The sequence below is a fragment of the Cariama cristata genome, unplaced genomic scaffold, assembly GCF_000690535.1.
Source record: "Cariama cristata isolate BGI_N322 unplaced genomic scaffold, ASM69053v1 scaffold20273, whole genome shotgun sequence".
NCBI lineage: Eukaryota > Metazoa > Chordata > Aves > Cariamiformes > Cariamidae > Cariama > Cariama cristata.
In genome coordinates, this window is record NW_009608042.1 from 35,919 (window position 1) to 49,401 (window position 13,483).

Here is a 13,483-nt window from a genome sequence, read left to right on the forward strand (position 1 = left end):
ACATCAAATTTGATGAACAGTTTTGTTTTAAGTTAGCAACACTTGAAATCAAAAGATTTCAAATGCGTGAAAATCAAATACTGACTTTTAGATTGGGATGATGGTCTAAGTGCACTAGCAAGATAAACTGTGTAGGTAATGAAATATAATTTATTAGGCCAGCTGATATGATTGGGCAAGCAGTAATATAGGGGTGTGCCACTGAGTTTCTGAACGCTAGTGCAACAACAAGAAGGAAGACTGTTGTAGTTCATGAGGAGAGGGCAGCATGCAGTGGTGAAAGGTAAAATAAAGGAATTTCTCAGTACAAGAGGGAGTAGGAAAGGCTATCGTTCATTTAGTAAAAACTTTGGTAAGTGCTATTTTAAAAATTACTGATTGGAAGTCTGCTAGTGAAGAATAGAGGAAGAAATGTGGAGGTGCTGTTTCAATAACATGAACTAATGGCTATTAGAAGTCAATTAAAATTGACTTCTCACAGCAGTCAGCAATTGCTTATTATTTAATTTGAATGCCCGGGTTAGCAGAGAAGGCAGTCATGTCTTCTGAAAAATTGGGACTAGGCCATTTAGGTGGTTTTAATGTGGTATCCAAAATTAGAAGGCACGACAACCTTGGCTGTCACTTTTGTATATGAGACCGAGTATTCATGAAGATGCAGTGTAATTATAATCATGGAGTGTTATCTGAATACCTTGAGGACAAATTACAGCTGAGAAGATGTTCTCAGAATCATCACTTTGAGCACTAAAATTTTTGTATTTTTTCTCTTCAAATCAGTTTCAAGTGTACTGGTCATTATTTTTCAGGATTTTTTTTCTTTTGAAGAGATAAATTGGAAAAGTGTCCACCAACCCATACTACCAAAACTTATTTCTTACACTAAGGCTGAAACCATAATATAAGCTTCTGTGAGCTACCCAAGATGCTGGTATTCGTCCTCTTTCTGTCTTTTCTGGATGGGAAAGAAATGTGAATTTTCTTCACTGTGTGCTACAGCTCTTTGGAAGACTTGAAAAATGAGTCTTGAATCCCATAGGTTAGTTTCAAACCCTGATTAGACAATCATCTTATTTAGACTGCTGTGTCTTTCTCCTTCCTTGAGGTTCACACATGCTGTCATTCAAATCTGCTCTCTCCTTTTGCACATTGAGTGGGCTTCTGAGTGAAAAAAACTAAACAAACAGGTCATCCCAACACTTGACTGATGTTCATGTTACTGTCGTCTTTGACAAGAATAGTAATCAAGAGAAAATCCTCTTTAATTGTTCTGAAAGTACTACCTAGTGATGAACATGCAGGCAGTCTTCTTAAAGCTATGTTCTCTTGTTCTTTTAAGCATTCACATAGACTGTTTATTGGAAGCTGAAAACTTGGCCAAAGGTGTAGCTTTTCAAGGAGACCACAAAAGACACCTCCCTGAAGCTGACATTCCCTCTTCTTTCCATTCCTTTGAAATTTAAAATGTTCTAGTTCAAGTCTTGGAATCTCTAGAGCTTTCCAATGAAGTAGAAATTGGCCTGTCTGGGCTTCTTTTTGTGTGTGTGTCTGTGTGTGCATGTGCGTGCACACATATGCCATGGATGTCTTTTTCCCTAAGGAGAGGTGGGGGATTTTTGAATCAGATTCATCACATTGGGAAAGTTTATTCTAGTTACTCCTTTTCCTCAGTCACAAGCAACAGATTTTTATAATATGAAGTTTTAGGTCATCTTGACTACTTAGACCCTATTGTTTCTCTGTGCTTATGATTATGCAAATAATTGTCTGTCAAAAATGATTGAAATCCTACTTTTTCGAGAAATGTAGTAGATCTACTTTGTAGTAAATTTCCTACTATCTACATTAGATGAAAAGAAGTTACAAGAGAAGGAGACTGTCTGCATTAGAACATGTAGAAACTTTAATAACGGCATGGCACTTTCGTTCTGTCTCTGAGGTTGGTGAATTAAAAATGTAAACACAACATTTCTCGCGGGTTGTGGCAATAGCACAATGAAGGCACATTATTTAGATTAGGCATGTACAAAAACTCAGCAGGATTCTATAAGAGTCCATCTCCAAGTAAACTATGAACAGTTAATCATGCTTTTTTTGGTGGCTTCCCTATCCCTCTTCTAGCTGTACATAGGCTCAGCATTCCAAACATGCAGAGTGTGTGTCTCTGTAGAAAAGAAGAAGCTGGCAAAGAATACAACCCTCAAAATGGTCGAAGTGGCAACTGTATGTTGTTCTAAATGCGATCAAAACCAAATCCTGAACATTTCAATGTCCTCTGAAATAGTGACACTTTGAGCTCTTCTAGTTAATGTCAATTTGAGCCCAGGTAGTGTATGTTCAGATGCAAACTTTTAAATGCTAAGCCATTTCCTTCCTAAAGTGAGACTAACTGGCAGTGGTCTTTCCCCTAACCCTGAAATTTCTTAAGCCTAGATTTTCCAGTTGATAGGTTTAATTGATAAGTGAACAGCCATGAAATCATATGGCTACAAAGGGAATTAGGTGGCAATGTGGCATTTGGCAAGGACTCTTAGCTTTGCCTGCCTGCATACTTTTGTAGCACCACAGTTAAGATACCTGTACAAAGTTGGTTGAAAGATGAAAATATCAACAAGGTGCCATTGGTTGTGAGCTACTGTCGTGTGTGGTTTTCAGGAAGTTATGGAAAACTGTAGTCCTTGGAAGTTTACAACTGGGGTAACCAAACTCTTGAGGCTGCTTGTTTTTCTAAGCCCTGGCTCTCTGTGGCCTTCTGTAAAACAAAATTCTCAAAGGCAATTCACTTATGCCATAGGGGAAAAGACTCCTTGGAGTTCTGATGGGAAGGTCCTCTTGTCCCTTTGATAGCCACCTCATCTTCAGCAGAAGGAATGATCTTTCTCCATTTTAGGCCCTCTGAAAGAGAAATGTAACATGGTATTTATGCCTTTCACACTTTAACTGTTCATTGAGATGGATCTCAAATGAGGGCGAAGGGAGGTTATGAGGCTTTTTGTTTGGTTTTTCTCTCATTCTTGAGCTTGTTACATAGAATTTCTGTAAGCTGTTGGCAGTTCCTCTTTAACTCTGAGTTCTTTGGTGTTCTTGATGTACTGAAGGACTTACGGTGACATCTTGTCCTTTGCTTTATTGTTCTGGTTGTTTGCTACATTTCTTCAATTTAGATCATCTTCTAAAGTCTTGTCTTACGACCATTAGGAAGAAGGAAACTTTTAACCTGGTCTTGAAAACATGATGCAACTGTAAGGTTCTACAACTCATTTTACACTCTAATCTGTTTCTGCCAAATTCTTTTTTTTGGGGGGGTGCTTCAAGAAATTCACATCAGGCTAACAGTAAATACAAGATAGAAGAAAATTGCATAAAATATATTTTCACAGAAGTCAGACTCTTGATAATTTAAGGAAAAACTGCGGTGATTTTTCCCATTCCCTCAAACAGTATCTTCTTAAATTGTGGATCGAGACTCTGATGTTGACTGGACAGATTGATGAGGAAATAAGACCATCACTTGCTATTGAACACAACAGTGGTGATGTACCTTTTGGCTCCGAAGTTCAAAAACCACTGCTTAGTGGATGCTGGGAATGTGTGCTGGCAGACTACCATGCTGTGCATGCCCTGTTTTCTTCTGAAGAAGCTTTTGCTTGCTGTAGTTGGCAACACGGTACTGGGCTAGACAGATCTTTACCAACTGTAACCATTTTTTTATGTCATGTCACTTGATGCTGTCACTGCGCTTCAGTCCTTTCTTGGTATGATGCCATTTTGAAATTTCAGTCTGGGAACCTCTGGTTATTTGCCTTCCCACCTAAGATGTGTGAACTGTTCCTTTCAACTGCCTGTGAAGAGGGAACATGTTAACTGTACTATATGTGACTTACAAGGAAAAAATTACTTTGACCAAGTGAATATTTTTGGTTTTAAAATACTGCAGAGTTCAGCCCTGCATCACTTTGTTATGGGCGATGGTTTAGTGAAGGAGTTGTTATTTATATGAATATCTGGTTTTAATGTTAATGTATTTGAGCTGATACTAATTCTAATTCAGCAATGAAAAATAAAGCTTTTATCTAGAGCTATGATTGGAAATACTTCCAGATGCTTCTCATTAATCTTATTGTGATAAGAGTTTTAGTGAACACAATTTCTTTTTGTTTTGTTTTGTCTTGCAGGCACCAAGTATAGATGAAAAAGTAGATCTTCACTTTATTGCATTAGTTAATGTAGGTGGTCATCTCTATGAACTGGGTAAGAACACTTTTTATCCGCTGTCTCCGTTTGTTTGAAACAAATACAAGTAGTAATGTTGTTAACTATCAACATTTGAGAGAGATTACTTGATGTAACGAAGGGCTTAGGTTGTTTTCAACTGCATCATAGGGTCTGGGGGTTCTGTCAAACAATTGCAGCTGCCTTCCCATTGTTTTTTTTGATTCTCCTTCCCTCAACCCCCTCCTAAGATAAAATGATACAGAATACTAGACTGCCTCTGAACTTCCTTTATGATTTAGAAGGTCAGGAAGCAAGAAAGAATTGATGAACACTCAAAAGTTTCAGAGAGGAAAGTACTGTTAACACTTATGACCCTGAATTGTTTGTGGAATTAATACATGAACTGTATGCCGCTTTAGAAGTGTCAGCTACGTTATTAAATAGTGTGATACAGTTTAAACTGAAATGATGTAGTCAGGATACTAGCAGATACTAATATTCTGCAATTTATTTGTTACAAGCTGGTTATTTTTTCTTCTACCTTTTTGTGGTCACTAGATAGTTAACTGTAAACCAGTGGTCTCTCTTGTCTGAATTACAGCTATTTTTTCCCTCTTCAGATTGTGTAGCACCAAGTTCTGCTCAGATATTCTGTAATGACTGTGATCTTAAACGTTGCTGGGCAACTAGGTTTTGCTGCAGTTGCTTCTGAAAAATAGCAAGTAGATCAGGATTTAAAAACTGCAAGTCACTGGTCTTGCCTGACATAATTTTTGCAGTATTTTATGGTGAGAACATTTTTATCTTTTGAAAATCAACATATAATTAAGCAATGCCTTTAACAGGTGACAACTAATCATAACCTGGGGCATAAGCAGTATATAAGAAGTGCTTATGTTAATACCCCTTAGGTCACCTTAATAATTATCAGTGGTAAGTCATGAACAATAGGCACACATTTCTGTATTTTTATGATGCTTTGTGTCTATCACTGAACTAGGTCAAATAGTGAGGCAACTACTTTAGGATGCAATATAAATATTTTATGACTGAATTTCAAGGCATGATGGATGGCTCGCACTTCTTTTAGTTGTGTGCTACTATTTCCATGTTACCTTTTCATTGTGCATTAATTTACTCTGCTTAAAAAAGCACACTGCAGACTATGATTACCATTTTAGCGATTTTCCGTAAGTATGATGCAAGATAAATCCCACTGGAATCTTTTGCTTAAATTTAAAAAAAAAAAAAAGCATTTAGCTCCACTGTATAGTGGAATGCCAATATTACTATTTCCTTTGTTCTTAAAATAACTTCTCTCTGTACCAGTGGAAGAACGCAAAAAATACTTAAAAGCAGGAAAATGAGACAAGGTTTTTCAATTGATTCACTGCTTTCAGTCACTGTGGCCAGCATGTGGGCTTTGGCAGGCAGAAAATGCTAAGGAAGCACATGGATGTTAAATGCTTACGATGTTTTTGCCATCGAAAACACGTTATTTATAGGCACATGAAATTAAAATGCTGTTCTGCCAAGATGTATGTTTTAAAAAAAAAAAAAATCTAACTTAGCTTGCAACAGTACAGGGCATTCAGTTCTGTTTCTCTGGCACGTTCTGAGGGTTTTGCATTGTTGTATTGTCAATCATTGTTACAATAATGAACAACCTTTTGTTCGTGTAAATCCAAAAGTTTTCTTACATAGAATCTATTTTTAGTTATGGAAAATATAGTTTGGAAGTATTGTCAATGTCAATGGAATCTTTGGGGAGGGGAAAAGTCTTTAAAAGGGAGGACAGAATCGAAAGGGAATTTGGTGTAGCAAATACTTAGGATATCCTGACATATGTTCTCATACTGTTGGCTCTTCACAAGTAACCTGAAACGTATTTCTATGAAGGAAATAATTTTTAAAATGCTGAGAATGATATCATTATTATGTTGCAAACGGGAGAAAAAATAATTAACTATAGCAACCATTTTTAAATGCTGTGAAAGTACTTAATACTTAAAGCTATTGGGTTTGTTTGCTTATTTATCTTAAATGAGAATAGGATTTCAGTTATCCCAGACTCTTCGAACTGGTGGCTTTGGTATTCTGTTCTGTCATAGAGTCCCTGATCACAGCTGTCAAAGACCACAGATGTACAGCTGTCTGTCTGGGTAAATCCATTAAGCATAGTTGAAATTGTTCTTCTCTACTTGAAAAACTGAAGTACTATACCAGCGCTAAAACAATCGCAACTTATAGCCTTAAAGTTTTCAAATACAATATCAAAAAGTATTTCATTGTTTTGATTGGGATTTTTTTAAAAGTAAGACTGTAACAGACATAATAATCCCACCTGTTGAAGCAGTCAGCAGTGGAGGAGAAACCAGGGAATAGCTAGCTACATGTGTGATTCTTTTATGAAAAATGAGGTAGCATTTTTTGTAAGAAGAGCAAAAAATCTGTTCAAATAGTTTAAACTGGAAAAATGAAGCTTTTCTAATTTTACAAATGTGTTGTTCAATCCTGCTTTGTGTTTCAACAGATGGGCGCAAGCCATTTCCAATAAACCATGGGGAAACTAGTGATGATTCTTTTTTAGAGGTAGGAATAGAAAAACCTTCTTAAATGGTGTTATACAAAATTCTTGCTGTATTTTCACAAAATTTATAAAAAATATTTGTAAAAATATTTATACAAAAGTCTTGCTTTATTTATGGTTGGATGAAGAATAGAGTGAGTGGGATGGTAAGACAAAATTAGGTTTACTCAGTTTTAAAACTGGTGTTTCAGAACGCTCATGTTGTGACTCTGGATGACAGAGATCATAACACGATAACAAGAAATGTCAGAAGGGTTGACCGTAACAGAAGATCAGGCTGACTTCTTCTGTGCTGAGATTTTCACATACCCCTGCTCCTTTCAAATTGTACGTGAGATGAAGTCATCAGGTTGAAAACTTAGGATAATTTTTCATTCTCTTTCCTTTGGTTTAGTTATAATTTGATAGGTGCCATGCTAGGCAGAAGTTGATTTCCTCTCTGATGCTAATAATCATTCTTCTCCAGTTCCGTGGCTTCTTTTGGGTGCTTCTTTGTGTCAGGAGCTGTTGAGAAATAAATTGGAAAGGAATACACTGAATTGGGATAAACTGTCATCCCCACAGAATGATGTGAAGTCGAAGCTGAGAGAAGGCAGTGCATAGATCTGACTTTTATGGTATCCAGACTGGATTAGCTTTACAAAAGGAAAAACATGGAGAAACTAAAAAACAAACCTTTTATAGTTTAGAAGCATAGACTAATGTCTGTAAAGTTTGCATACAATTTGCCCTTGTTTGGGCAGGGGGAGGAGTTGGATAAAGCTTTCCTTTTTTCATATGTGGCTTTTTTCTGTTTTACTGATAACATGTGTTCTCCAGACTGCACCCTAAAGCTAGATGAAGGAATTACTTAAAATCTTTCACTTACCCCACACAGCTTAGATTCATCTTGAGACAAAGGAAAAATTTCTGCATATAGCAGTACTAGTAAAGGCAAACTTCAGAGATGCGTTTAGAAAGTCAGACAAGCAACACATCTGTTGCACAAAGTAATATTCAGTCACAAAAATCATTGTTGCTAACGTTCTGCATAAAACTTTTGCTCTCTTATGCTGCCCATATGAGCACTGTAAATAATCTTGAATAGTGGCAACTCAGATCAGAAATACAGTTTATGTAGATTTGTCACACTATTTAGCAATCCTTTATGGAAAAATCCATTTTGAGTATATTTTGTATAAAGCATATCTTCATATTTCAGTTGTGGTTTTTTTTAATAAGTATGATTTATAGTGTTCTTTTGTTTTGTGTGTGTTTGTTTTGTTTTGCTTTTTACTTTTTTCCCTAGGATGCAATAGAAGTTTGCAAGAAATTCATGGAACGTGACCCAGAAGAATTAAGATTTAATGCAATTGCACTGTCTGCAGCTTAAAAGCCTTTTCCAGTGGGCTAATCGATTGCAATGTATTGTAACAATAAAACTGTTGCCATATGTTAATAGTACAAATTTTGATACTTCCCTAACATGTTGATTAATTGTAGCATATGTGGAATAAACTTTGCATTTGTCCTTGCTATATCTTGCTGCTTGTTCCTAAAGCAACTTTGGGTATTTATATACATGCATGCATTTTGTGCAAAACTTCTATGTGGTGGGTTTTTCCACTTCCACCTCCTTAAAAGTTTTGGGAATTACTGTCTGTGATATTTCATCATAATAATGATGAGATACTTCCAAACAGGATTTGTACCATTCACAGATTACATTTTGAGTGGAATATGTGGTATGTTAATGCGTAAAAACTTGAAATAGGAGGCTCTCTCCATCTTTTAATTATAATGATACAAGAATATTATAAGAACTTTCACAGGTGACTCAAAAGACAAAGGCATTTTTTTCAATGCATTATTTATAAATAAATATATGGAAGAAAAAGGGCAGAAAAAGGACTGTTTCTTCTTACTGTTGCTGAGCACTAACATTTTTAAATTATCTTAATCTTTACATTTTTGAATAAAACTTAATTTTGTTTCTCAAACCTAATAATGTTAATAAACTGTCAAAAAGCTTTTGTTAAACTAGTGTTTGTATATTTGGAAAAACATCATGGATTTTTGCCCCAGAAAAGCCACACTAGTAATTAATGCTAGTTCAAATGGTAGGACTGCGGAGGGCAGCCCTACACAGAGGTGAATACAGCAATGTGAAGTATCTCACCTAACTGAAATAAATGATAGAAAAGTAACAATGGTTGTAATGAAGTTTTGTGGAACAAGAACAGAAGCAGACTAGATTTTAAGATAGCCATGATGGTCGTATACTTTTTTTCCCTTTAGGAATATCTATTTTAAGTTTGTCAGGTGGCATTACTGAATGCTATGTGATACCCTTCCCCTGTGCCATCCCTCCCACCCCACCCACTGGATCTTAAGGTACTGTTGACCAATTTCTACACTTCAATGAGTTGGGGGTTGGTTTTGTGGTTTGTTGGGTTTTTTTGGCTAAGCAATTTTATGCTTTAGGATTCTTGTGAACGTTGGTTTTGGTTAATGTGCATGTTTTTGACATTCCAGAAAAGTATTCCTTATTTGTTGCTTTGAAGTTAAATAATTCAGGTTTGCTTCCAATCAAGACCGCTGCCAAAGGAAACTGAATCTGCCATGTCCCAGAGGGTGCTTTCATTCTCTGTCAATGGCCATTGCAGGAAAAACGAATGGGGTTATGCCAGAAGCAGTCTGGCAGATTTTTCCTTCTTTATAGAAAAGAAAGAGGCCTGGGAGTCTGTCTTATCACTTAAGAACATCTTTTGCACTCAAAAGAAAAAGTCAGAGTGTCTGTCTTAAAACATGTCACCTGGAGAGCCCACTAACAACAAGGGTCTGTTTTCTATGAGTGAGCTGGTTGGAAAAGTGAGGGGAAGAACAACACTAGTGTGCTTCTATTTTTGAACACTCGTTCACCCCAATAAAATGCAGTATCATTAAGACTTCACTTTATGTTGTCATGCTGATTAGTAAAGCCCTGAAAGTTGCTTTTAAATAACATTCAAAGGCTTTAGTAACCAAAGCAGCTGCATTGTCTTCCTACTAATATCAGAAAAAAATCAAAGTGGTCACAATTTAATTGGGATATTGCGTATTTTATGCTAAAGGTGACTCAGAGGATTACATTTAAAGTAAGCCATAGTTTATGTAGATAAGGTGCTTTTAGGGTAGGGAGGAGGGTGAGGAAAGAAAGGAAGAGGAAGCGCAGTTCAAAGCTGTTAAACTAGCTACATCAGTTGTCTGCTTTAGGGAAATACTTACGCCATATATGCTCTTCAATGTTCAGAAGATTTCCATGGTTTTAGGTAATAAATGGAGGGGCTCTATTTTTGTGCAATTATTTATTACAAAAGCACTTAAGAAGTGGAGCTTTGAGTATGAGGACTGATTAAGTGAATTCATGACAAAGGAAATCGAGGTTAGAATAGTAAACTTGGGGTGGGATTTTTCATGATCACACTGGAAAAATACATCTTGAATCTTGAGTAAATACTTATAAATAAGAATTCTTAGTATTTTGGCAATATGGTAGGTTTGTTCAATGTTTTTTAAGTAGTCTTTGCAGGGTAAGGTTTCCTTCTATTTTGTTTTACTTTCAGTGTCAATTTCTGGTTTATTAATATATACAATGGTACTTTTTAGTGAACATTGCTTTTGGAAAGGTTCTCAAAAGTTTGAGATGACAAAGGAAGAGCAATGCACCAGTTTTTATGCTGAACTGTATCTGCTCGCTGCACAGTCCCTTACTAGATTGAAATTTTGAAAGACTGCACTGCAGAAATACTGTCTTACTTAACATGTATGGTGTAACGGCCTTCCAGTGCTTGTAAGACCATGTTTTGGCACAGGCATTGGTGACAGTCTTGAGGAGCACAGGAAGTAAAGGGATCTACAAGATGCTGGAATATCTTTGGCATTGCCAGAACGTGTATAACTTGGATACGTGGAGTGGGGTATGAACATTTGGCTGACTTGTATAGTCCAGCGAGGTCCTGACCAGGGGCAGGACCAGGTGGTGCTTTTGGCTCTGTGATGGCCATGCAGACATTGCGTATTAGCTCAAGCTCTGTGGGAAAATAACGCTGTATTTCCTAACTTGTGCCGTCCTACCAGAGCCTTCCACCTTTGTGTGGAGTGTGGTTTGGCCACAGGCACGCAGCACTAGTGGCTGCCAGGAAATCCCTCTTCGGCTCCTGCAGTCTGGGCTGGCCATACACATCATCCTATGGACATGGCGCATGTACGAGTGAAGAGAAGATGCATGCTCAGCACTTACATTAATTTTAGCTGAGTGGAGCTGGTGTGCTATTAAGCACTCATGATTGTTCAAGCTCTTTTAAGTATATTGCTGTAAGTTTTCCCATGTTATTACAAGCATTTTGTTGAGAAACCGTAAGAATTTAATAACCGGTACAATGCCCTTTCCTTTCAGTCATGGCTGCATGATTCAATTAAGGAGAGGAGAAAGTGTTTTCTGTCATTGAAATGTAAGTTTTAGAAAATAAACACACTTTAACACCCCACATTTAGAAAATAAATATGGTCTTTCCTTAAGGGAAGAAGCCTGCCTTGGTAGAAAATACTGTTGTATCAAATATTTGTAGAACTCTCTATGAAAAGAATACGACATAAACTGTTGCTTGACCTACCCCTAGGAGCACACACATTGAAAGGGTTTATTTTTACCAAGTAGAACAATATTATGTTTGCTACTTTTGACACCAACAATTAGCAGTCGTAGCTGGTATAGGTAATCTTCTGATCTAGGAGTCTAGTGACTTACCTTGTGAGAGTAAAGGAATATTAAATTATTTTGGTTGTTCAGGCTTACGTAGATAATTTATCTGTGATAGTTGATTTAAAATTCACTTTGATGAAGAAATTTGCATCTTGGAACTTTTTTTACTCTGTGAATAACTTTGACTCGAAAGTTGCTATGGTCCATGCAGCTTACTAAAATGAAGACTTAAATTACTTGATTACTCGAATTACTTGATCTAAAACATTAAACACTTGATTTGTGAGAAAAGTGATTTGATTTGCCATTAAGTGAAATAAAACAAATAGAAATAAGTGAGAACTTGGAAATTTTTTTAAACATGTCCTCTTTTGAAACCTGTTCCATAGACTTTTATTCTCAAATAAATTTTAAATTTTATAGTATTCATAGTTACTTTCTCCTGCTTAGGGACAAGCATCATGTTTTTATCTGAAGTGAAAAGGCAGACCTTAAAAATCTGGGAAAGGCTGCAGTAGTTCTCCAGAAAAATGTTTAGTAATGACAGCTAATGCAAACATGTCAGCCAGCAGCAGCAGCACATAGATGCTTTATTTAGACTTTTTTTTTAGCCTTTGTAGTCATGAATGTTAATAGTGAGAGGAGAGGGTTGTTTTCTGATGGTCAGGCTTCTCACTTGAGAAAAATGCAGATTCTTCGTTTGTATTTGGTCTTGTGGCTGATCTGGCTTAGAGCAGGAAAAAGGAGTAGGAAAAAATTTCAAAATTATAGCATTGATTACCGTTTCATTCATCACTGGCTCTATAGCATAGATGTCTCGGATCATACCACTGTGAGGAGCTAACTACATCATTTCTGTGCATTTGTAACTTTAATAAACATCAAACATCTCCTGTGGAACTTATTTTAGCTGGTATCACTGAGTTTTCCTTCTTGTGTGTACCACCAGTAACACTAATTTCCACATACTGCAGAAACCGATGGCTAATAGCTTCTTGGTATGTTGAACTGGTCTTCTAAAATCTTCCTTCCTATTCTAAGAAGGTTGTTTACAGAGCAGAAGTAAACATTTTAGGAACAGCTAATTTGTCTGCAGTACGAATTTTAAGTTCTCTTTTCTCAGTAGTCCTTAAAAAAATTACGTATGTTCTGCTATGGGCCATATAAGCAAAGGATGCATACAGCAACTTGGTTTTGCTGACAGAGACGATATGGAAAGAAAAATATTAAAAGTTCAAGTAGAAAAAGATCATCTTAAATACAATGTTAAAATTAAATCAAGTAGGTTTTTTTTAAAAAAACCCTACTGCTATGCATGAATATTCCAGAAAATGGCTCTCTTTTCCTGATACTTCATTAATTTTTATGCTTAGCATGTGTCCACTCCTGTACTGGAAGAAAGGGTGTTGCTGTGTTTAGTCAGCACACCTGCTCTCTCCTGGCTCCAGCTTGAGTGCCTAGGTCAGGGTGGAAGAAACTTCGCTGTGGTGTAGCATAATCCCAACTCACCCAGTGTTTGTGGTTACCATAGGGGCCATAGCCCAGCACAGTGTCCACCCAGGCTCAGGAGGAGTCAAGCTGAGGGACGGCCTTACCAGGATAAGGCTTTAGCTTTGAGCCTGAGCACAGGATAGCCTGGGGAGTGGAGAAGTCACAAAGAATCCGTTGATTCTGCAAAGAATCTGCAGAGACATGAGTGAAATAAAGCAATGGGCACTACTGGGTATACCGGGAGCGAGACCACAACTGAGGCAAATGCTGTTGAGGGCAGGAGGGAAGCGTGGAGGCTGAGCTGTGCGGTTCCAGCTCTGCCCCAGGCATCTCTGCTTCGTTCATTTTGTGTGAAAACAGTTCTGAACAAACTGTGGATCTCTCATGTCTTCCAAAGTAGCGGAAAAGGCTCTTAACTTCGTCCCCAAACGGGACAACGCTGCAGAAGAGTGCGGAGTCGTTTT

The 13,483-nt window shown here is 37.1% G+C and overlaps 1 protein-coding gene across 1 annotated transcript in view; it reads left to right on the forward strand.

The window, feature by feature from the left end:
• The window catches only part of UCHL3 (ubiquitin carboxyl-terminal esterase L3 (ubiquitin thiolesterase)), a 44,030-nt gene extending 35,708 nt beyond the window's left edge, over positions 1–8,322 (forward strand). Inside the window, exons 6-8 of the mRNA XM_009696993.1 lie at positions 4,176–4,251; positions 6,749–6,807; positions 8,094–8,322. Of these exons, the coding sequence (XP_009695295.1) occupies positions 4,176–4,251; positions 6,749–6,807; positions 8,094–8,177 (219 nt within the window). The 3' untranslated portion in view covers positions 8,178–8,322. The remainder of the gene's footprint in view (positions 1–4,175; positions 4,252–6,748; positions 6,808–8,093) is intronic.
• Positions 8,323–13,483: the final 5,161 nt, after the last annotated feature.